This window comes from Gossypium hirsutum, chromosome D04 (genome assembly GCF_007990345.1).
Source record: "Gossypium hirsutum isolate 1008001.06 chromosome D04, Gossypium_hirsutum_v2.1, whole genome shotgun sequence".
NCBI lineage: Eukaryota > Viridiplantae > Streptophyta > Magnoliopsida > Malvales > Malvaceae > Gossypium > Gossypium hirsutum.
The window spans coordinates 46,516,556-46,542,936 of record NC_053440.1 but is presented as its reverse complement, the minus strand read 5'-3'; the positions used below and the strand labels follow the sequence as shown (position 1 = coordinate 46,542,936).

The following is a 26,381-nucleotide window of genomic DNA, read 5'->3' as shown; positions in this document are numbered from 1 at the left end:
GCGGCGTTTTTGAGGAAGCGCCGCTAATGCTCGGGCCTTTAGCGGCATTTTTGAAAAAGCGCCGCTAATGCTCCGGTCTTTAGTGGCATTTTTGAAGAAGCGCCGCTAATGCTCCGGTCTTTAGTGGCGTTTTTGAAGAAGCGCCGCTAATGCTTCGGTCTTTAGCGGCGTTTTTGAAAAGCGCCGCTAATAATAATAAAATCTAAAACCATTTCAATTATCTCATTCTTTGATATATTCTCAAGTAATGTTTCAATTATATTTTTTTTATTATAAGTTGAAAAAATTGATATTTCGTTGTATTTATTATATATGATAACAAATTTACATTTAAATGATAACAAATTATATTGTTTAATACAAAATGTTTTTATTAAAGAGAAGTCCTAACTCCTAACTATTTATTATTATTTTTCAATCACAGTTTATTTAGACTACTTTACTAGAAAAATATATTAAATTATGAGTAAAATAAAATATCATAAAACTTAAATTGTTGTGTTGTAAAGAATAAAAATAGAATAATTTTTTTTAAGAATAATAAATTTTGATAGTTCGATTAAATAATTCAAATAAGGTAATATAAAACACCAAATATCGTGATAAACAATATTATATATTGATAATTTTATTACCAAAAATAATTTTATATTTAGTTAATCAAACATGAACACAACAATGACCTAATAGTACCTACTCAAGAGTAAGAACTGAAAATGAATGAAAAGGGACAAATGAGGTTGTTACTTGGTCTAATACCCACTAGAAATAATGAATAGGATTTAGGGTCTAGATTAATTAATGTGTTAATTTATATATTAAATAAGGTTTAGGGGTTAGGGGTTAGAGGTTAGGGGTTGGGGGTTATGCGTTATGGGTTTAGGGTTTTAAGGTTTAAGGTTAAGGGTTCAGGGTTTAGGATTTAAGGGTTAATGGTCGGGTTAGAGTATAGTATTTGATTTAATTTCTGTTTTTTAAATTATATATATTAAATAATAAGGATTAGTAGTTAGTGGTTAGTGGTTAATTGCGGTAATTAGGGTTATGAGTTTGAGATTAGAGGTTTAGAGTTAGAGATTTAGGGTTTAGAGATTTGTGGTCGAGTTAGGGTTTAAGGTTTAGGGTAATTAGTATTTTTTAATTTATATATTAAATAAGTTTTTATATAAGTGTAAAAGATATAAAAAATTGTAAACATTATTAATTTTTATATAAGTTTTTATACTAATTGAATATAAAAAATTGAGATTTGGCGGCGTTTATAGCAAAAAACGCTGCTAATATACATTCGAATTTTTAAAAACGGTGTCGTTTCATTAGAATAATTGAATTTTATATTGGCGTTTAAGCCAAAAATCGCCACAAATTTATGTTCTAAATTTTCTATACGGCGTCGTTTAATTTGAGGAATAAAAATTTTATACCGGTGTTTTTCCATATGATTTTAAATATGTCAAAACGATGCCGTTTTCGTAAAGAATGAAATATTTTTGTGGCGTTTTACTGAAAGCGCCGCAAGTATAAAGAGCAATTTATCAATCCGGCGCCTTTTATGTCCTGGATTGAAATATTTTGGTGTCGTTTTGTAAGAAAACGCCGTAATACTTATTAAATTTTGCCAATGCCCAATTTAAGGTTTAGGGGTTAGGGGTTTAAGAGTTAGGAATTTAAAGTTTAGAGATTTAGGGGTCAGGTTAGGGTGTTGGGTTTAGATTAATTATTTTTTAATTTATATTTTAAATATGTTATTATATAATTATAAAAGAGATAATAATAAATTAAATATATTAAAATTATGAATATAGTTTAAATTATTTAAGAAATATATAATAGATAGACTTTATAAATATTGGTATGTGAATTTAAAAATATATTAAAATTTTCAGCAGAGCAAAAATAAGTAATAGCGGTATTTTTCTGAAAAACGCCGCCAAAAAAATTAAAATCCCACCCACTCCCAAAAAATTATTTTTGACTACCCGCTCATTACGCCCTCTTTTTCTCATATCTATCGAGCGCCCTAAATGCCCCCAAATAAAAGTTTGTACTTAAATTCTTTTTCTCTTTCAATCTCAAAATTTGCCCCCAAATTTCCCATTTTCCCTTTCAATCAGATCTTCATGAATAAGAAGAAGAAAAATCAGTACTTTCTTTCCATTGAAGAACTAGAAATGAAACAGGATTTCAAGGGAAAATGTCAAGAGAAAAACTAAGAAGAGCCGCACTTCCTCCTGTTCAAGAGGTGTTCTTATTTATTTCTATTGCTTTCAGTATATATTTCTTTAATTATTTTTGTTGATAATAGTTGTAGGAGTTTGAGTGGTGATTCTTTACAAGGTGTGGAGTTGCTGGTGCTACGGCGGAGGAGGAGAATGGAGTGACAGTTGTTGAGATGAGTGCTGGAAAGCGGAGATGGGGAAGACCGTCCAGGAATCAAGTGAGAACCACGTCGTCATCGGCGCCGCCGCCACCGCCTCAAAGGAAGGATGAGGATGATGAAGAAGATGTTTGTTTTATATGCTTCGATGGCGGCAGTCTCGTGCTTTGTGATTGACGGTGAGTTTGGAAATTTTTTAACGTTCACAATGGAATGCTAAAACTTACAGAAGGTGGCACTTCTTGAGGTAAAACAAAATGATAACAGTTCTTTTTTAATGAAAGCTTGTCCTTCTGGCTGGGCTAAATATGAAGTGAAAAAGCTCTTAAAATTAACCTGATATATCAGGTTGAATACACATCTTTAAATCAAGAATTGCAAGACATGGAAGCTCGTTTTCGTCGTGGACAAAAAAAGTCCCCAGAAGAAGCAAATCAAATGCTTCAGGTAAATATGATGAGGAAGTAACTTTCTGAACTCTGTCTTGCAAATTATATTTTTTGGTTTATTTCCATCTAGCCAGTCTAGAAAACAAAATGCATCTTACCTATTTGATTTCAGTACCTCAAGTAATCTACTGGAATGTGGGTTTCTATATCATTAAGAACATTCTGAAGTCAACAGTTCAAAATGTAATTAATATCTAGTTATAGGCATAATCTGTGGCCATTAGTTGTTCCACCAACTGTAATTAATGTAAGAGGCAATGGCTTAAAGATGGTGATGTTAGATGCAGGCATGGAAGGAGGAAGTGGAGCGTGCACGCCAAGGTCAAAGAGATGCTGAGAGCAAGCTCTCTTCATTAGAGGCAAGTATTATCATTGTACATTTATATCAAGATTATTTTGTTTTCTTTTGCTGGCTGATTTGTGGATTTATTTTCTCTGATCTATTTGCTGGCTGCAGGCTGAAGTGCAGAAAATGAGGGTTGAAATGGCTGCCATGAAGAGGGATGCTGAGCATTATTCACGCCAGGTAACTGTTAAGATTGATTCACCTTTTAATTAGAAATGTGGTTGTCAATTGTATTGATGATGTATAAACTGAAAGCGCTTATTATAGTGACTGTTGAACTTAGTGAAGCCTTAAATTTCATTGCTTATTTGATTTATGTAGTTGTATATCAACTATCAAGTTATATGGCACTGATTTACTGTTGTTGATATCTTATTTCTTAAATTTTCCATCTCATCTGAAACTGTGATGAAATTCAGTTCATCAGTTGCTTTCCATATGCTAGTTTATAAAGTATATTTCAAACCAGGCATTATTTTATTTTCTAACCCTCATTTTTTAGCATACTTTTCTTAACATGGAAGAATAAGCTATGATTTTGACCTTGATGTTGATGGAAGTCGCATTATTTAACACCAAAACCCATATTTTACAGGTTTTTCAAAGAAGAAAAATGCTGAGAATAGATGGTCTCTGCAAAAAGATGGGCTACAAGGACGCCAAGTTACTGATGCTTTACGGGTATTAGATTTATCCTTTTTCATCTTTTTCTTGTGTGTTCCTAGCTTTCACTGTAAAATGGGATAGCTAAATTATATGGTTTCTGCATGCTTCAAATTCCTGAAAAAAGGTTGAGAACATTGGCAAGTAAATTTTTAGAGAAAGTTCTATGAAGTTTTTTATGAAATCTTTCCTCACTGTTGAAGTCGAGTTCGTTGTAAACCCCTACTTTTAAATATATATATACATTTGTTTCAATTTATTCTGTTGAGTTTACTTGAAAATTTGTGGAATTATGTATTACTTGCTTTATTTTTTTAATAGCTTATACTGTTAGTGAATTAGATAGATTTACTCCCTGTTATAACTATATTTAAGTTGAAATTATATATATGCCTTTGCATTCCAAATATGAAAAATTGGAAATTAGGCATAGCCTATTGAAATTGGTGTTTTGATATGAATGTGTTATGCTTCTGTTTGTGCAAATCTACATCGTACCATGGTAGGATATTCAACATTTGAGTTTGTGTTTAACAAATATGAATGGAAGTGCTTTGTAGGATTATCAAAGGAATTCTCACCAATAGGGTTTGTTTTACATGATTTTTTTATGTGCAATTGTTTTTACTATCAAATTCTTGCTCATATTTTAGTTTAATAGCTTTTCATTTTTGAGATGGTTATAATGGGGGTTTTATTCTACCAATCAGTTGGTGGGTCTTTTTTTTGTCCTTTTTCATTTTCTGCTTTTTTTTCTGGTTTTGCAGGGGAAGAAGTTCTATTAATAGGTATTTACAATGGAAGAGTGGTAAGGTTTGGAGCAAGTCATTTTTAGCTGGGGGTGATTCTTGTAATTCTTATTCTGAATTGGAGGTAATTTGCAATAGCTAATTTTATTATGTTCCTTAAAATTTCCAGAATCCAAATTATTATGAGGGGAAATTGTTAATTTTACTAAGAGAGCAAGGGTTTTTATTATGAATTTATGATATATTTGTTTAGGTTTGTTGAAAAGAGTTTTAGATTCTGAAATCATGTTGTTATACCAGGATGGTAAGTCCCATGAAAAGAGTTTTAGATTCTGAAATCATGTTGTTATACCAGCAAAGAAGCATCGGCATAACAATAGACTTTTAAGGGGAGACATATGAAAACATGAAACAATTGTTTACTCGTTGAGAATTAACGGTTTTGCTAATGAATGACATGCCGTTATCATGATATACATGTTTTGATTTTCTTTTTTTTCTTACCGGTAACAGCCAGCTTTGTGCAGGATTTATATCTCATTCTCATGCAACATGCTACCACTTGGGTGATACAGGTTAAAAAGTTGCAGCAGCAGTTGCAGAAAGAGACCGATTTGCACTTAGCTCTAGCAAGTGCTGTTCAACATTATGGTTCACCTTCTTCTAGTTCTCCAGGCAAGCTTCCAGATAAGGTCAGTCTCCTTCTATGGGATTTCTGTTCTTTTTTTTATTTTCTTTTCTCAATTTCTGAAACTTGGATTTCAGGCCCAGGAGCTTTTAGATAGCATAGCTATTCTCGAGATTACCGTAGCAAAGTTACAGCAAGCATTACACCAGGGACCGTGTTAATTTTGTTGGCTGGAAGGTTTATAGGGAAGAGAGTTGTTTTCTTGAAGCAACTTACGTCTGGGCTCCTTTTGGTCACCGGTGGGCATTATATATTTCACTGCTATCCTTGTTTCGTCATTGATTTGCTTACTTCTTGAAAATATTGGATGTATGATATATGTTATTCAATTGCGAGCTGGATATATGAACATGTTTGTTAAAACCCTTGTTATTGATTTCTGCAGTATTACTTCCATAGTTTCTCACTTGGATTATTTTCTAGAAGCATTATGCTACTTTTATCTTATAGAAAAGATTTGATGGTAGCAAACCAATTTAACATTTAATATGCCCGAGATTGAGTGATGCGATCTTGAAATTTAATGCTTCAGAAAAGGATAAACGTGGTGAAAAATATTGATTCACTATAAAATTGATTTGATTAAAAGTATATTAATTTAAATAATATTTTTTATTTATTCTTAAAAGTATATTTAAAGTTTAAATTTAAAAAATAAAACATAATATAATATTTATCATAAAAATAAATATTACTTGATTAAAATAATTTTTTTAAATGTTATGTTTTTAGTGGCGTTTTTGCAAGAAGCGTCGCTAAAGGTTTGTTCTATAGCGGCGTTTGTGGTAAAAACGTCACTAAAGGTCTTCAGCTATAGCGGCGTTTGTGGGAAAAGCGCCGCTTAAGATCCTGATCTATAGCGGCGTTTGTAGCAAAAGCGCCGCTAAAAGTCATGGTCTTTAGCGGCATTTTTAGGAAAGCGTTGCTAAAGCTCATGGTCTTTAGCGGCGCTTATTGCTGAAAACGCCGCTAAAGTTAGCGACGCTGTCATTAGCGGTATTTTTTTGCCACGCTTCAAAAAGCGCCGCAAATTGTTTTAGTGGCACTAAAAAGCGCCGCTAAAGGCCTAAAAAAGCGCCGCTAAAAACCTATTTTGGTGTAGTGTTATTTGGATAAAAGTTAAGGTTATGGTAGATTAGAAGCTTTAAGAATTCTTTATATTTAAATTTTAAACCAATAAGGGCAACTTTATTATTCTTTCTTTTATTCCTTTTCTAACTAAAGTAATATACATCAAACAAGGAATTGAATAAAGTAATTATATATATATTAGATTAAAATTTTCAATTATGGGCACATATGTATAATGTATAATGTTCTTATAAAGTGTAATACAAAATTAAGTAACCAATTATGTTATAAGTACCATAGGTATTAAAGAGTTATGGAAATAATGTGTAGATACTATAAGTTGTATTTATAATTTGATGATGGGACAAATTATAAACACCCAAAAATGATTTAATAATCAGCTATTTAAAGAGGACTATCTCATATATCTTCTCCATCCCCATCAAAAAGTTATACTAAGAGAAAATTATTTTCTTGGAAACCAACTATTTTCTTGAACGATCAAAACCTTCTCGGTAATCTCCAACAATAGATTCAAGTACGTTTCTGCATATAGTTTTGTTCTTGATCTATTCTTAATGTTCTGACATAACAAATCCTGATTTTAATAAAGTTTTATATTAGATATTGTTTTTACGATTCTAACAATATAATAATATAAATAACGTATTTTTTTGTGTGCAAAAAAGAACTAATCAATTGTATTAAATAATTACAAACAAAAACTCAGCTACTTTATGAATCCCAAATCCATCGAACATCTCCTTAGAAAAATCAACAAACACCTGCACCTCTGTATTCCTATCCGAAGCCATCTTAGCAAGCCTATCACAACTTTATTCCTCTCTTTTGGAAAATAATGTAGTTCTTTGTTCATCTTATTTTAATGCAAACAAATAATTTAGATTAAATTATGTCATAATCATTATGTGGATAGAAGAAATAATATTTAAATATATTTTTTAAATTAATTATTTTAAAAAAATATTTTTTTTCAATAATAGTAGTTTGAAAGGTAATTTTTTACATAATATAGTTAAATTGTTTTAAGATATTATATAAAAATTAAAAAGAGAAAAATTTTTATTATATTATTTAGGATAAACTATACTAACAATCCTCTAACTTTGTTTAAATTTTCATTTTTGTCATTGACTTTTTAAAACTTATGAAAATGTCACTATCGTTTTTAGGTCATTACAAAAAAAAAAGTCCTTTGTTTTTTTGGTCATTATTGGGGTAACATGCATCTAACGTGACACGTTAAATATGCCATTTATTTTTTAAAAAAAATATTTCCTTTCTTTTTTTAATATTAAATTATTTATTTCTTTTATTTCTTTTATTTTCCAATGCACAATTTTCCTCCCATTTTCTCTTATTCTCTATTTCATTTTTTTCCTTATCTTCTTCTTCTTCCCAACAAACCCTAGTTGTCGATTCCACCATCGTTGGTGGTTTTCTCCAAACATCGAACCCACTAAAATAACCCTTTCATTTCCTTGTTTCAATCTCTCGAATTAAGTCTCTAAGAAACTTCCCTGAAGGCCACCAAATCTAAAATCTAGGTCTGGAAGAGAACACCTCAATCTGTTGGTTCGTCATGTCACACCCAATTTTTTGATCAAAAACTTGGCCATATTGGAACAACGAACCTTGAGTTATTTTATATATTTTAATTAGATCCTACGGTATCTTATGTGTACCAAATTGAAATTTTTGGGGGATGAATTGACATTTATGATGATTTTCAATTTTAATTTAATTTCAGTTAGTGCTTACATGAAAGGGTTGGTGCTTACATGAAAAGGGTTGAACGGTAAATAAGAGAATGACTATTTAAGGGAGAAAAGTAGGAAAAGATGATCATCATCTTTATTTCTTCAATTAGAGCACAGAAGAGAAAAATGGAGAAACTAATTTCAAGGTTCAACAATCGACCCTTGCATAAGGAGTGAAGGAGTCGAGTTGCATGCTAGAAAAAAATGTATATATGTAGTAAAGTACCTTAATCAAAGGAAAAATTTGTGAACTGGTAATGTTCCTATACTTTTATATGTGTTGACACCATTTTTTTGAGAAAACAAGGTCGACTTGGATTTGAAAATAAAAACGGGAGTTGCCAACAATCATTTTTATCTAAGTGTGATCGGATCACCTCATCATTTTAATAAAAGCTTAAATTTACTAAAATGATAATTTTTGGTCTACAAAATTCAGAAAACGGGTTCTGGAGTCGGTTACGCATGAGGAAGGATTAGCACCCTCGATACGCCCAAAATTGGTACCTAGTTGATTAATTAATGTCTTGGTGTCAAAAATAAAAAACTCGAAAAGAATTTAAAAATACGATCCTTCTTTATATTGTGTTATTTTAAAATTATTTGAATAAATCAAGATGGAAAATGCCTCCTTATCTCGAAGTAACAAGATGTCATGTCCAGTAAGTTAGGACACGACACCTCGTATTTTTGAGAGTAAGCTTGCATTTTATTTTTTATTTAAACCTCATTTATTTCAATTTTAAAAGGATATTCGGTTATTTAGGTTTAGCGAGAGAAAAATCGAAACTTAGTAAGTTAGGGCACGACTTCTCGAGTTTCTAAATACGGAATATTGCCTTTATTATTTCTTTGAAAAATCCTCGTCTCGAGAAAACAACGTGTCATATCCAATGCGTTAGGACACAACGTATTGAATTCCCGATAATGAGCTTTTTATTTATTTTTGATTAAAGAGCATTCTCGATTATTTAGATTCGACGAAAAAAATTGGAACCCAACACGTTAGGGCTCAATTCTTTCGAAGATCCCAAGTATCGAGTATTTCCTTTATTTCCAAAATTTTCTTTTTTACGAATTTAGGTAAAAATTGATGTAATGTTAAATTTGATGTATGAATAAATGGTTACGTTAAAGGATGACAACAATATGAAAATACGAATAACAATTCAACACACATGATGGCAATAATTGCACAATATACATTACTTTAAAACTAACTAAAAAAATAACAACTAATGGAATGAAATAACATAACAACAATTTAAAATAAATAAAAGATCAAAAAAATAAATAATACGAAAGGTTCAAAGTTAGCAATGTAAAAATTTAACATAAATAAAATATAAAAATAGTTTGAAATAAACAATTTTAAGAAATTTAAAATAGACATTACACAAAAAAGTTCAAAAGAAATGATATGTAAAAAAACTCTAAACAAAATCATATACATAAAACGGTCCAACATGAATAATATAAATAAAATGTAAATCGTTTAAATAATAATAATAGATATAAAAATTTAAATGAAATAATAAATAACAAGTTAAAGGATTAAAATAAGGCAAATTAGGGGGCTAAATTAAAACTAGGACGAAATTAAACGGATGAAATTAAAAAAAAGTGAACGAAGGATTAAACTGAAAACGCGCGGAAGAAGAGGGGACCGAATGGGTAATAAAACCCAAATTCAGACACGTGTCCATCTTTCAGAGTATCAGTGGATCAAGGACTCAATTCAAAGCCAGACAAAATTATGGGGCCAAATTAAAAAATAAATAAACAAGCGGAAGGGTTAAAATAAAAACAAATCAATAATGCGAAGGGGCCAATGGCACAAATATCCCATTTAATGGAAACGAGCGGATCCCCCCCAGATCGGGTCGGGTCGCGCGCGGGTGGCCCTATACGGCGTCGTTTTGATGCCACTGGGACAGGCCCCAAACGGCACCATTTTGCAACCCCTATAAAAGCTAATTTTTTTTATTTTCTGTTGTTTCATTTTTTGAAGAACAGAAAAATATAAAAGGGTCTCCCCTTTGAACCCTAGCCTTGGAACCCAAATTCCAAACCACCGCGCGCCACCGCGGCACCTTGAGAACGGTGACCGACGTTGCACGAAGCAAGGCCTTTAAGCCCGTTTCTCAGGTTTCGGGGAGGAGCGCCTCCTTTCCCACAAAGTAAAGGAGAGAAGGGAGCCTCTCCTTCTTCAACCTTCGGCTCTAGCGATGGAGGTCGGTCCTCCGACAAAGCGGTCAAAGGGCCTCTTCGGTAAGTCTCCCTCCCCTTTTTATCCTTTCTTTTATTAATAGTTTTAAAATCAGATTTTTTTAAAAGAAATTTGATAAATAAAATAATTCGAAAAAGAATCGGAGAAGACAACCTTCTTTTATTCTATTTTTGAAATTCGTACAAAAAATGCCCAGAAGCCAGAACTACTGTTCATTGTGGCTTTTTATAGCCATTTTACAACTTTTTGTTTCTATTTTCTTGTTTTTTCTGTTGTATGCTTCTGTTTTCTTCTTGTGCTTTCGTGTTTATTGCTCTCTGCAGGTGTCTGACACGCGTGGAGGGCCAACGATTGGCGACGGCGACAGTGGTGGTAGCTGCGTGAGGGAGCCTAGCAGCATGCGGCGCTTGGAGGCTTGGGGGCTAGGGTTTGCTGCTGCTGAATATTTTTGTTGTGGGCTACGGTTGATTTGGGCCTAGGGTATTTTATTTGGGCTGGTTTAGTAATTGGGCTTTAATTTGGGTACTAGGCACGGGTCAAAAATTGGTCTGTACAGCTGCCCCTCTTTGCTCATTGTCGTGTAATGAGAATAGAGTAAAGACTAAGAAAGACCAATTTTGCCCGGTCTCGCCGAGTCTTGACTTCTTGGTGCCTTTCTTCTTCAAGTAGTCTCATTCTAGTCCACTGCGTCTTATTGCTTTGATCCACTCCACTATACTTCAGAGAGATAAGACTTCAATCTACTCTGCTACAACTCCATGGGGATGAGATTTGTATCTTTAGTCTTCTCCACTGTAACTTCAGGGAGATAAGACTTGTATCTTCAACTTGCTCAACTGCAACTTCAGGGAGATAAGGTTTGATATAATAAGATATAATTCGACCTATTGCAACTTCAGAGGTATACGATTCATTATTTTAATCCGCTCCACTGCAACTTCAGGGAGATAGGATTCTTTTCTTTTGTCTGCTCCACTACTGCTTAGGGAGATAAGACTTGATGCGATCTACTCTACTGCAACTTCAAAGAGATAAGATCTGTGGTTTTAATCTGCTTCACTGCAACTTTAGGGAGATAGGATTTGTTTCTTTTGTCTGCTCCACTACTACTTAGGGAGATAAGACTGGATGTGATCTACTCTACAGCAACTTTAGAGAGATAAGATCTGTAATGTATAGCTTCAATCTTTTTAAACTGCGGTGTCAGGTGTCGAAACCATTTTTAATTTTGAAAAACGGGGACCGACTTTTGAAAATAAAATGGGAGTCACCACCGATCTTTTATTGAGGTGTGATCGGTTCACCATTTAAAAGTAATTTTGGTCTGTGAAATTTGAGAAAACAAGTTCGGGAGTCGGTACCAAATTGGTACCAAATTGATCGTTTAATGCCTTAGTGCCGATGTAGCACCCCTAACCCATATCCGTCGCTGGATTAGGATTAAGGAGTGATACTAAATATCGAAATCTTACACTTAACAGAATGAACCAAATATCAAGCTCTATATAAATATGCGTCTTGAATATGTAAATATATATATTTAAAATCCTAATTTATTTCACCTAATTATCAAAAACAATTTATTCGCTAAAAATATAAGTCATTAACAATCCACACCAGATATCAATCATGCTTTACTAATTAAAAATTTTATATCATTCAAATACTTAAAACATTTTAAAATTAACATTTATCAATACATATCATATGTCGAACAATATTAAAACTACTATTTGCATACATTTATTTCATTAATAAATGATTAACTATGTAACATACTATAGACATAAAGAACCAACCCTGTTTTGGACAGCAATTATTCATCAAATTGGACAGTAATAATATGCTCAAAATTTGACAGCATTATACATTAAAATGGACAGCATCAATATACTCAAAATTGGACAGCATTATACATTAAAATGGACAGCATCATATATCAAATTTGGCAGCTTTAAATTGCTTTAATTGGATAGTATAATACATCAAATTATAACACAAAAATGTACCTATTTTCTCACTACCATTTTGTGCGCATATGACCATGACAACTTGAACCATATTATACACTATTAACCTCTAATTTTATACCTAATTTACATGCTTAATATGCATACACTAAATCAAACCTGCACCACACAATCGGTCATCACATCTTTAAAAAAAATATTTATTGAACTCATATCTAAGTCAAATATATACATTATCTAAATCTAATTAATCATGCACATGATACATAAGCATATACCCCAAATTGTCCATTAAACTATATGTATCAAAGTCAAATTCAAACAAAAAGAGAAAAGCCATTTTCGCATGGCTTTTAATTACACAAACACATTGGTTTCAAAATCAACATTTTTAACTATGTTATACATGTCATATATTTGAAAACAATTTAGCAAAATACCAAAAGGAGACACCGATAGTGTGATGAGCTTAGCTGACGATACCCGAACACGTAGCGATCACCAAAATCTATACATCAAAACAATAATCCAACACATGGTAAGCCAATTTAGCTTAGTAAGTTACAAGCAAATAAACTCTACAATTTAACTTGACATCTAGAATAATATTTAACCAATTCATACTTCTAAATCATCTTACCTTTAGCTTACCATAGCATAATATAATTATTCACTTCATACTATGATTTAACAAAAATAAATATAATAACACAACTATAAGCATTTCTTCAAATTTAAGTACAAGGCCAAGTACATTATGCATTTTATTATCATAAAATATAAAGAATCATCTTAAAGAAATATGATTCAAATTATAATTACCACCTAGGTTTAATACTTACAAAACTTAATCTTGAATACCACCAAAATAATTATTACTCACTTTATTACTCATGATTTCTCGTTAAGTCAAATACTCGATATTAATAATCTTTCGAAAATATTTAATAAGTATGCACACTTAGTGCTTAATAATCAAACTCGCACACTTAGTGCTTTACCCTTATACTCGCACACTTAGTGCATTTCAATTAAACTCGCACACTTAGTGCTAATCTCATTATCGTATATTTTTATACTCGCACACTTAGTGTTAGAAGTCAACAACTCAATACGTCATATTTCAAAAATTTTATCACTACATATATATCAATTCAATTCAGCATAATTACGTAGATGTTAAGATAATTTAAAACGACACAAATATGTATGCTTAATAACTTACCTCGGATATCGTCGACTAATAGATCAGTTACTCAACTACCTTTGATTTCCCCCGATCTAAATCCGATTTCTTGGTTTCTTGATCTAAACATATTCAAATAAATCTCATTTAAACATATTTTCATCCAATTTAGTCTAAGAACACATAAATGGGCAAATTACATTTTTACCCCTACTATTTCACATTTTCACAATTTAGTCATTTTTGCTCAAAACACAAAATTTGACTACACTCCTTAAGGGCCGAATATTCCTAGTGTCCATACAAACCCACACATTTCATTTATTTCACATTTTAGCTCCTCAAAAATTTTATTTTTACAACTTAACCCTAATTACTCAAATTCATCAAAAATTCAAAGACAAAGCATGTTAATTTTTCACATATCTTTCATATTTCATCATCAACTATCACAAAGCTCAAGCATTCATCAATGGCATTTCTCAAATCATCAACAATTCACAAAATTAAGACATGGGTTTTGAAGTATTCAAAGCAACGATCTCAAAAACGTAAAAATTATCAAAAATCGAACAAAAACTAACCTTGAATTAAGCTTCCAAAATGGCCGAATATTTCAAGCTCTCAAACCTTGTTTTTCTTTTCTATTTTCGGTGATACAAACAATGAAGAAAAAGCTTATTTCTTTTATGTTTTATGATATAATAACATAATATTATACTATTATTATTATAACTTTTATATTTAATATATAAAAACTATATATTAACTATCATTGCCGTCCACTATCCTTTAAAATGGGCTAATTGCCCTTTAAGAACCTCATATTTAAAAGCCACTCTCAAATAAACACTTTACACCTTAATAAGCAAACTTCACATTTTATGCAATTTGATACTTTTGTCAAATTAAACACATAAACAACAAAATTAATTCACGAAACTTTCACACATTTAAATTCACACATCATAAATACACAAAATAATATTAAAATATTTTTCAGACTCGGATTTGTGGTCCCGAAACTACTATTCTGATTAGGGTCAAAATTGGGCTGTTACAGCCGAAATTTTGAAAAGATTCTAAAATATGATCCTTTGATGAGAAAACTTGAATAAATCAAATTGAATGATAAGACGTACTTATTTCGAAGAAATAAATTGTCACACTCAATGAGTTAGGGTGCAACAACTCAATCGTCAAAATTAGGTATGTCTTTTTAATTTTTAAATTTTTAAATTCATGCATTTTGAGAAGGTTATTTGGTTATTTAGGTCAAACAAGAAATCAGAATCCAGTAAGTTAGGGTTCAATTTCTCGAAATTTCTAAACACCAAATACTACCTTTATTTTAAAATCAGGATAATAGAATGTCATATCCAGTAAGTTAGGATCCAACATTTTTAAATCTCAGATGCTTAGTTTTAAAATTGTATGGTTTTAACAAAATAAACACATGGCTATTTAAATTCAGGGCACAATCTTCTCGTGAATTATGAATATTGAGTATTGTAATATCTAGAAAAAGATTTCGAAACTTAAACCATATTAAATGCAAAAAAATTTTAGCGAATGAAACACAGTGGAATAATGTACAATACTAAGCAACAATTTGTAACCAAAATGCATTCTAATAAACTAAGAATAATTAGCAAATACGAACAAACAATACAATACCCCTAAAAGCAATTCTCACATCCTATATTATGTTAACATTTAAAAGCTAATGAATCTAAAGTCAATCAAAACACCAAATAAATTAGCACACATGAAAATGTACAAGTTTATAAAATAACTTAAGATGTATGAAAGAATGGAAATTATAACTCAAATAAATTTAAAATAAATGATATATACATATATAAGAATTTAAAATAAATCAGAATTATAGTTAAAGATAAATATCAAATGAAATAATAGTATCCAAATAAATTTAATAAATATTATAATTAAAGAAAATAACATATATTTATTAATTTAAATAAATAATACTTGTAGAAATGAAAAAAATTCAAAATGGAATGCAACATATAACAATACATAAAAACAAAATAAGTGAAATATAACAAAGTAGTTTTTGAAATGAAATAAATTACGTATGTATTAAAATATGTGGAAAATACAATAATATGAGATCAATAATATACATTTATATATATAAAATAAACATAATTTGATATAAGTTATATATACATATGTATATAAAATAGTATTATACTATATAAAACAAAATAGGCAGTACTAATGATGATACATTGATTTTTTTCTTAAATATAATAATATATATGATTTTAGAAGAAACTTAAAACTAATAATGTATAGAATGAAATACTGTAAAAAGAAAAAAATATATATAAACAAACCTTAATAATAATAATAATAATAATAAAGTTAAAAATGAAATTGGAATTTAAATAAAATAAAAAAATAAAACATTACAAGTATAAACAAAAGGGAAAATAAAGATAAGCCAAATTGGTAATCGACTTAAAAAAGGAGGGACTAAAACAGTAATTAAACGCATGACCTGGGCATTCAATCCTAATAATGAAAACGACACCGTATAACCGTAGATCAAATTGAAAACAAAATCAAATATGCGATACGAATTGAAAAATTAAAAGAAATCACATTGAAATTATTTGAAACAAAAAAGGGACGTGCTGAATAAATAAACCAATCGACCCACGATGTGCGGATCCCACCCAAATCAGGTCACCGCTCGGATCGGCTCTTCAAACGATGCCGTTTTGAAACCATTGTGTTGGAAACAAACGGTGACATTTCAGCTTCCATGTTTAAAGACCAAAAAAAACCTAAACATTATGTTCATTTCAGAAAGCCTAAAGAGAACAAATGTTCTCTGCGCCGTTCTACGCACTAATGGCGCTCAAGCATTCTCCGATCCAAACCCATTCTCCGATGACAACGGAGAGGGCCTAAATCTCACCCCAAGGTACCTTTTTGCCCCCTCTTACTGTTGTTTGCTTTCTTTGATAAACAATCAGTGAATGCCAAAACAAAAAAAAAAAGAAAAAGAAAAGAAACGAACTACCAATGAAAAGAAGAAAAGAACCCAGAAATCACCTCTTTTGAATTTTTTTTGTATTTCAATCTGTCTTTTTTTTTGTTGTATTTCCTCTGTCCAGGAAAAGCAAAATTCGTTTACATTGTTGGAATTGGTCTTATATAGCCGAATTGAAAAGAAAAGAAGAATAAATAAATTCAAAATACATCTATTTTTCTCTGCTATTTTTTATTTTCTTTTTCTGTTGCTCTTTTTGTTTGCTATTCGTTTTCATTTGCGTTTGCTGCAGGTACGGCCGTACGGTGTCAGGGCCATGGCCAGCCTGGAGAAGGCGCGCGTGGACCTGGAGCGGAGGCGTAGCACGCGCGGGGATCTGACTCTGTTGCGGCGCCTGTGATTTCTGAAACTTTTTAGGGTTTCTACAAATGAAAAAAAATCTGGACTGGTTTGGGCTTGTAACGCGATTGGGCTAAGGATTGTATTGGGGTTTGTAACCGGGTTTGGAGATTGGGCTAATTAGGCTTAGGTTAGGTTTGGGCTAGGGGTTTTGGTTAACTATTGGGTTTTTGTAAATGGACATTTGGGCTAAACTTTAATATTTTATTTTTAATTTGGTTTTATTTTTTTGGGCTTAGGCCGGGAAAAATTTGGGTATTACATCGGGGAACAAGATTCGCCGTTGTAGCTTCAATCTGTTCCACTGCACTGCCAGGGAAGTAAGATTCGCCGTTATGGCTTCAATCTTTTAAATTGCAATATCGAGGAAGCAAGATTCGCCGTCGTATCTTTAATCTGCTCCACTGTACTACCAGAGAAGTAAGATTCGCCGTTGCGGCTTCAATATTTTAAATTGCAATTTCGGGGAAGCAAGATTCACCGTCGTAGCTTTAATTTACTCCACTGCACCGCCAGGGAAAGTAAGATTCACCGTTGTGGCTTCAATCTTTTAAATTGCAATGTCGGGGAACAAGATTTGCCGTTGTAGCTTCAATCTGTTTCACTGCATCGCCAGGGAAGTAAGATTCGTCGTTGTGGCTTCAATCTTTTTAATTGCAACCTCAGGGGTATGAGTAATTCCATTGATCTGTTCTCTGGGAAACATGACCTGCAAAATCCATTTCATAGACCAATTTATGCCTAGTGATTAGGATGTCATGATCAAAATGAATCAAATGCTCCTAACTATATGTGTATGTATGGTATTTACATGGAATGATATTTGTATGAATGCAGAATGTCATGATAATGATCCCTTTTAATGTTTGGGTTGTCATTCCTCTTTGTTCACTTAGGCTCTATTACCAACACGTCAGAATGCCATCTTTCTCAGCTAGTAACACTCATCTCTCATTTAGCTGGATTGGCCCCATTGTAATCTTCAAAGTTCAATCCGTTGTAATCTTCAAGGTTAAGTCCACGGTAATTTTGGGACATAAAATTCGAGCCATCTTCCTCCCACTGAGTATAAGATTTGGCTCTTTCTCAATCCTCTCCCACTTCAATTCGGGGATACAGGATCTGAATCTCTTTAGTCTCTCACACCATTCCCGGGGTGTTGTACCAAATGTTTATGCACAATTGTAGAACTTTCTCTTCCGAGAAACCTCTTCTTATCACCCAGTGATCATTGCTTGTTTGATCATTAAAGCTTTGTCACCAAAATGACATTTTTTTCATTTTGTTCAATCCATATTTGGACAAGAAAATCTGAAAGGATAGTTTTAATTTAGACTCCCTTCTTAGACATTTTAACCTTTAAACCTGTTGTGTTCTAAACAATAGTCCTATTTTAGGTTCCTGTATTATTTAGAAACTTCCAGAGTAATATGCAAAACTCATTTTGCTTGAATATTCACAGTCCATTAATCTTTATTTCAATGGAAAATGCTTGAAAAATATTATTAAAATGGACAAGATGAAATTTTGTTAAGAGCAAAGCTCGAAATGAATGAATCAATCAAGATAGTAAATTTGCTAGAATACAAAATGAGAATAAATTAATCAAGATGGCGTATTTTGTCAAAAATACAAAAAATGGATAAAATAGAAATAGGTGCCCTAGATATTGTAGTATGAGCTTTTCTGCCCAAACTTCTTGAGGACCCTTTTGAACTTGATGTGTCTAGAAGTTCTAGAAGACTTTGTTGATGCCCTGCTATGTAGCATCCCTCCTTCTTATTAATTCGGAGAGGACAAGACTACCGCATGCCCCACCTTCGATCAAAATTTGAACTGCACATTCCTGGGTTTTCAATTCAAAACCACTTTGGTCTCAAGGAGCCCTTTGCGGGTTTTCACCTTAGCCTCTCCTTTTCTTTTCTTTTTTTTTCTTTTCATTTCTTTTTTCAAGTGAAGTATTTATTGCTTGAATCAAAATTCTCAAGATCAGGCAGGTTCTTGCCATCCGTCTTGCTCAATACTGACGCCATGTTTGGTTTGGTGTATTAGCTATGCCAAAACACCCCTAATCAGTGGGCCCCACCTAATCCCTCTCTAATCCGTCGTTTGGTTCAATGTATTGCTAATACGCGTGTAATCCGTTACTTTCCTAATCGGTGAAAACCACCGATTTCTATTCCTCCTCTTTTGCCCAGATTAGGTGACGCTTCAGCAAACCCTCCCTGTTTTACCCTCCCCCGATCCCCTTCTACCTTCTACCTTCATCCGATTTGCTTCCTTGTTTCTTTGCTTTTCTTTTCTGCCGATTTGCTCCCAGTTTATTTTCTTTTCTTTTTTGCCGATTTGCTCCCCTCGTTTCTTTTCTTTTCTTTTTCGGCCGATTTGCTCACAGTTTCTGCCGATTTACGTCATCGGTTAGTCTATGTTTCCCGATAGAATAATATCCTTTTCTATTGTAGATGTGTTCAATATACTTTGGAGGTAAACCTTTTCTATTGTAGATGTGTTCAATATACTTCGATTTTTGTTTGTTCTGTTGTAATTTTCGAGTCCTTTTTTTATCTCCAAAATCGAATGAGATTTTTTCTTTTGTTTGTTAGTTTAAATGCCTGAACTGAGTCGTTTTTTAATTTGGTCATCTGAAAGTAGAAAAAATAGGTAAGATGAAAATGTGTGATAATAACGAATGTTCAAAAGAATTGATAATGTTAAGAATATTGAATTTCATGCTGAGTGCAGATCATAGAAACTAGAAGCTGTTAGATCTGTGTGTAGTCTAGCTTTGGGTATATGTGTGAAGATACTGATACTGGTACTTCAATGTCTTTCAAGTATTCCATTTTTTCTAAAATAATTATACATACACATGGTCAGTTACATAGATATCAAAGACCTTATGATTTCAATCTTGTAGGTAAGTTAAAGTACTTGTACATTACAAATTCATGTTTGAAGAGTTTATAGGCGATAAAGATTTTGTTGGTTTGTTCTGGACATTGTTTTGATAGTCTGCTGGAAAATGTTATTTTAGTTTGTTAGTGAGTAGAAGATGAAACTGTTCTGGCAGTTGTTTTGATTGTCTGCTGGAAATTGTTCTTGATTTGTTAGTCAGTAGAATATGAAACTGGAACTTTATTTGTTCTTGATTTGTTAGTCAGTAGAATATGAATATGGAAATCAAATGCTGTTTGGGAGTTACTTGCAGGACCACTCTGTTTATAATAATTTAATTTTATTAAATGTCAACCAAGTTGTGATTGAGTGATAATGTATAAAATGAGAAATTTAAAACCTTGCTGTAACAGGCATATAGATTGGGACGAGCATAGGATTTGAAGAGCATGTGTTTTGAACATAGGCCATGATAATACAAAGGAAAAAGTCAGCCATTAAAATAAGCAAGTAATTAATTTCATCAAAGAGCATTCAAAATAAGCATTCAAATTGGCTTTCAAAAAAATTGTAAAAGCATTCGCTAAAACTTGTAAAAGCAAGTAATTAATTTCATTGAAATACCTTTCCTTTAATTAATTTTCATGCCCTTCATGATGTTTTAGGGTGAAAGAGTTTGTAATCTATTTCTAAAGCTAAATTATCATTATATTTTGAAGGTTATATGACATTTCACCGACCAAAGTAAGCTAATCGAATGTGATTAATTGCTCTCTCTTTTTTATGGTTTACGTCAGTAGCTCTCAAACCATATTCATTTCTTTTACTTTTGTCTCTAATTTTTTTATATTGGTATTTAAATTATTTTCGATTATTATTTTTAGTCAAAGAATTTAACGAATTTAAAAAATAAATACTCCATTCGATCGGTCAGAATGCACCACGTGTCTATTCTTTTTCTTTTTCATGTCATCTATAAATCATATATAATAAAACTAAATTAAAATAAGACCTAAATGAATGAAAGTCAAAAAAAATAATGTTGCTTAGAAAATATTTTCACATTTGAACCTACCATGTGAAGAAAATCTAATTAAACTTGGGTCTCCAAATTCATATTTATTGAACCCATTTTTACTATTTCTAAGGAAAATTATATATAAATTTGTTTTCAAAGTGGTCAATAATGTGAAATCATAAAATAGCAATTCCTTCAATAATTATAAACCTTTATTATTTTAATCAATATTTAAAACAAGGACTTTAATATTTTATTATTAAATAAAATCCTCATTCTTTATTTTATTTGTTTTAAAATTAGAAAGCCTTAATTAAACTAATCATAAATAAATAAACTAATCAATGTTCAAACTTTGAACATGCTTTATTAATCTAATCAATGTGAGGGCTTTGAACATGCTTTAATGAAGTAATCAATATATTTATATGAGGTTAAATGTTATTCAAGTTTTAAAACTTGAAATATACATATACCAACAATTAATTTTAGGTCAATTATACATACACCAACAATTATACATACACCAACAATTAATTTTAGGTCAATTATACATACACCAACAATTAATTTTAGGTCAATTATACATGCTTTATAATTTCTTTATTGTTTGGGTGATTGATAAAGAAATGAAATTAAAGTTGCAACGATATCATTTGTATTGTTTGATAATGTGTAATTGCAACTTCAATTCATTGATAGTGTATTCCAATTTTAATATGTTGCAGTAATGGCTCGTCTGCCTTTAATTGCACAAAGTGTGAGGCGTAAAAGAATTGGTATCGCTGTGACAATATGGTTGGAAATCTGTAGAATTGCGATTTGGTTCTTCTTTAGAATGGGTGCTAGCCTTAGCCTACATAGACCAAGGATTAGGTCCTATACCTTAGATTTTTATGCAAAATAGGATTATATATAGCTTGTACAACATTTAGTTGACTTAGATTTAAATTAGTATTCTAACTCAAGGTTTTATATCATGTGATATAGAATTGCTTAGGTGCTCTTGATGGAACCCACATCAAGATTAGGGTGCCAACAGTTGATAAACCTAGATATCGAACGCGAAAAGGTGACATAGCAACAAATATGCTAAGTGTTTGTACACCTGAGATGCAATTTGTTTATGTTCTTCCTGGTTGGGAAGGTTCAGTTGCCGATGGACGGGTGCTTTGAGATGCCATTAGTAGAAGACATGGACTAAAAGTTCCTCATGGTAAAGTGTATAGTTAGAGGATTTTGAATTATTCATTAAGATCAAACTTTGTGTGCTGAATTAATCATTTTTAAAAAAAATTTATTTTATAGGTTGTTATTATCTAGTTGATGCTGGATACACAAATTGTGAGGGATTTCTTGCACCATTTAGAGGACAGCGATATCATCTGAACGAGTGGTGTCAGGGTTATCAGCCAAGTTCTCCGCAAGAGTTTTTTAATACGAAACATGCCTCAGCACGTAATATTATTGAAAGATGCTTTGGCTTATTAAAACTTAGATGGGGAATACTTAGGAGTCCATCGTTTTATCCTGTAAGGGTGCACAATAGAATTATTATTGCATGTTGTTTGCTCCATAATTTTATTCGAACCCATATGAGTATTGATCCCATTGAAGCGGAGGTGGGAGAAGGATTACCTACTAATGTGGTGGATGACGATGAACCGAATATCACAAATATTCATCCATCGTATGCTTGGGCTACTTGGAGGATGGAACTAGCCAACCAAATGTTCGATGAATGGCAAACATCTAGAAATTAGTTAGGTTTAGGGACAAATTAAGTTTGAATTGATTTGTTGATGTTACCAAATGTTATTCTAGTTTATGAAACTTTGGTGGTGTTTGATTAAAATTCTGTATTGTACTAAACTTTGTTGAATTATAATTTAATTATCTTTTCATTCAGCATGTGTTATAAATTTAAATTTAGTATTGAACTAACGATATAATATTATAAATTGTTCACCTTTTGATTCATGATATTAAAAATACTAAATAATGTTAATTTGTTTTTTTTTTCTTAAGATAAATATGTCAAGTGTTCCACAATCACATGCTTCTTCTCAAGCTTCTCGAGGAAGCAAAAGAAAATGGGTTCCAGAAGAAGATGCAGCCTTGGTTTCTTGCATGGTGGATTTGCACAATGTAGGAACATTTAATGTTGATATCGGGTTCAAAGCCGGTTATTTGAACGAGCTAGAGAAAATGCTAGAAAAGGCTTTACCAAGAGCAATGTTGAAGGCGAAACCAAATATTGAATCTCGGATTAGGTGCCTAAAAAGGAAATGGTCAGTCGTCTATGACATGCTTAATGGCCAAAACAATAGTGGTTTTGGTTGGGACGAGCACAGGCAGCTCGTTGTTGCTGAAGATGCAGTTTGGGAGTCCTATGTAAAGGTAAAATGTATTTCAAGTATTTATTTGTTTTTTTACAAAACTTATAACTAATATGATTTCCTCATTTTTTTTAGAGTCACAAAGAAGCCTCTCAGTTCAGACATCGTTCTTTCCCTTACTACAACCAGCTTACTGCTATATACGCAAGAGATCGAGTGACTGGGAAAGACGCTCAAACAGCTGCTGATGTTCTTGAAAAAATACATGTTGAGGATGTACGTACTACAGATATGAATGAAGAGAGAAACACATTCTATGACTGCAAAGCTGACGTCTCTTTAGACGACATGGATGTTTCTGGTACGGATCTGCGAGGAGATAGAGACCAAGGGGGTTCCTCATCTTCAAACAAGAGAAAGAAGAAATCTGATGCTCGTGATAATGTGTATTCTTCATTTGATGAGGCTGCCACTTTGTTGGGGGAAAAAATCCAGGCCGTTGGCGATCAAATCAGTAGGAGTATTGCCTCCGAGGTGGTAGTTCAGTAGAAGTTAGAAGAACATCAAAAGATGGAAGATAAAGCTTCAAATTTATATTCAGCCTTATGGTCAATTGAAGGTTTAACCGACGATCAGCGGTATGATGCTTTGAGTAAAATTCCCGATCATCCAACTCAAATGATCGTTTTCTTTAGTTTACCTTCTGTTGCCCGATTGGAATGGGTCAGAAGATTTCTTTCTCACCATTAAATATCAATGTTCAAAGTTTTTGATGTTGTAAAACTATATAACATATGGATTATGATGTACAATTTCATTTTCATCTAACCTTTTCTTAATATAAGTTAATTATGTTTATGCAGAATATAATTCTCAAGTTATATATTGATTTTAGTAAATTCATATAAGAACATTTTATTATTAAGAATTTTATGAAATTATATATCACTATTAAATTATATTTAATATTAATTATTTTAAATTGTATAAATTCATATAAGAAAATTTATTATCAAGAATTTTCTGAAATTATATATTATTATTAAATTATATGTAATAATTATTATTTAAAATTATACAAATTCATAAATATAATTTATTAGTTATAATTATTTTAAATTTTATTAAATCATATATTTTAATTAAAATATATTTAACAATAATTATGTTAATTTATATTTTACAGTATCATATATTATGATTTGAGTAAATTCATATAAGAATATTAATTATTAAGAATTTTATTAAATTATATATTTTAATTAAAATATATTTAATAATAATTATGTTAATTTATATTTTACAGTATCATATATTATGATTTGAGTAAATTCATATAAGAATATTAATTATTAAGAATTTTATTAAATTATATATTTTAATTATAATATATTTAATAATAATTATGTGTAAATATGATTAAATTATTTATTATTGATATTAATAATCTTATTAAAAATTAAATAACAATAACAATAATAATTTACCAAAACAAATTTCTGCTAATTATTAAGAATTTTATTAAATTATATATTTTAATTAAAATATATTTAATAATAATTATGTTTAAATATGATTAAATTATTTATTATTGATAATAATAATCTTATTAAAATTTAAATAACAATAACAATAATCATTTACCAAAACAAATTTATGCTAAGGGTATTCTAGTCATTTTAGTTTTTTCCATTATGCTATTACACCTCTATTCCATTCAACCAACACAAGATTACTATTACGCCTCTATTCCATTACATTCAACCAAACAGTTGATTTGCTATTACACCTCTATTCCAATACACCTCTAATCCATTACACCTCTAATCCAATACAACTCTAATCCAATACAGCGAACCAAACGTACCCTGACGCTTTTTTTAGATAAGGCCTTCCACATAAGGTCCTTTCCAGTTTGGCATCCACTTTCTTCTGAAGTCCTTTTGTATGGAAAGGATCTTCTTCGATATCAGGTCCCCCTCAAGGAATTTTTTGGGGCGAACCTCTTTGTTAAGCTCGCATCTTTCACTGTTGGTATATTTGACCATGACAGATAGCTTTTAACCTTTTTTCTTCGATCAAATTTAACTGATCATATCGAGCCTGGATCTATTCTGCTTTCTCCAACTTCAGCTTTGACAAGCCTCGAAGGGTAGGAATATCAACTTCGATGGGTAAAACTGCCTCTATTCCATATACCAATGAGAAATGAGTTGCCCCAGTAGAGGTTTTTTATTTTTTATTTTCTCTTTTTGTTTTTTTGTTTTTTTGTTTTTTGCTTCTTCTTTTTTGCCTCCACTATACCGTTTATTTTAGGGTGACATGGTGTTAATCTTGAACAGACTGCAAACTTCTAATATTGCACTGTTGTTCAAATTCAATGCATTGTCTGATATAAGCCTTTTGGCATTCCATACTAACAAATGATTTCTTTTCTAGGAATTTACTGACCGTCGACTTTGTGACATCGGCATGTGAAGCAGATTTTGCCCACTTAGTGAGATAATCTACGACCATAAAGATGAATTGATGATTGCTAAAAACCTTAGACGAGATTGGCTCAATGACATATGTGCCCCACATAGAGAAAGACTATGAATTCCATAGATTCTTTGTAAGGTAGGACCTTGTTCTACCATCATTAACAAATCAGGGGATAAACTACAGTCTCAGTTATCTTCAAAGTCCTAAGGTTCATCTGGACACATATTTTGCTCAAGAGAAGATTTTGAGTCAATAGCAGTGTCGCTCATATCATTGATATTTGGAGACCTGTTATAGGGACGAAACTAGATCCAAAGAATAAAAGAATCTAAGAATATTTATCTGTATAGTATGAAATGGAAACAACGAAAGAATATTTGCTCAAAGTGAGAAACAAAGATGCATTTTATTGAAATAAAAATATTGAACATAAGCATATCTCACAAAAGGATTCTTATTGCTCCTAGGCTTAAAGCAATAAGCATGTTTTGGACGTTACTCCGAATTAGGTCTAAAATATACAGGGATCTCTTCCACAGTCTCATTGTTCAAAACACCCCTAAGTGTGTTAAGGGCAGATGCCTCATAAATTATCTTCTTTAGCTCCTTTTTCGAATACGATGTTAACATTTAAATTTCCCAACATTCTTTTTGGGCCTTTGACTTCTTCAAAGAATTCCAACTCTTTATTATCCATTAGACTTTGTAGCA

At 31.5% G+C, this 26,381-nt stretch overlaps 1 protein-coding gene across 22 annotated transcripts; it reads left to right on the top strand.

Annotated features, from left to right (window-relative positions):
* Nucleotides 1-1,978: 1,978 nt before the first annotated feature.
* LOC107899012 (uncharacterized) lies at nt 1,979-5,678 on the top strand. Of its 22 annotated transcripts, none has more exons than XM_041090716.1 (9): nt 1,979-2,242; nt 2,385-2,556; nt 2,726-2,824; nt 3,108-3,185; nt 3,284-3,352; nt 3,768-3,853; nt 4,603-4,708; nt 5,160-5,276; nt 5,350-5,678. In XM_041090716.1, the coding sequence occupies exons 3-9, from the start codon at nt 2,762-2,764 to the stop codon at nt 5,431-5,433; spliced, it is 603 nt and encodes a 200-aa protein (XP_040946650.1). In that variant the 5' UTR covers nt 1,979-2,242; nt 2,385-2,556; nt 2,726-2,761; the 3' UTR covers nt 5,434-5,678. The 22 variants fall into 22 exon arrangements, with proteins under 22 accessions (XP_040946650.1, XP_040946643.1, XP_040946656.1 ...); XM_041090709.1 differs by having other exon boundaries at nt 5,112-5,276; XM_041090722.1 differs by having other exon boundaries at nt 1,981-2,242; nt 2,385-2,624; nt 3,114-3,185.
* The last annotated feature ends 20,703 nt before the right edge of the window (nt 5,679-26,381 follow it).

What these genes read in the sequence shown, in the direction of transcription:
- LOC107899012 (XM_041090709.1), top strand. Translation starts at nt 2,762, where the DNA reads ATGGAAGCTCGTTTTCGTCGTGGACAAAAAAAGTCCCCAGAAGAAGCA. An exon ending in GCAAGCTCTCTTCATTAGAG is followed by an intron (nt 3,186 to 3,283) that starts GCAAGTATTATC and finishes TGCTGGCTGCAG; the next exon opens with GCTGAAGTGCAGAAAATGAG. An exon ending in CTGAGCATTATTCACGCCAG is followed by an intron (nt 3,353 to 3,767) that starts GTAACTGTTAAG and finishes CATATTTTACAG; the next exon opens with GTTTTTCAAAGAAGAAAAAT.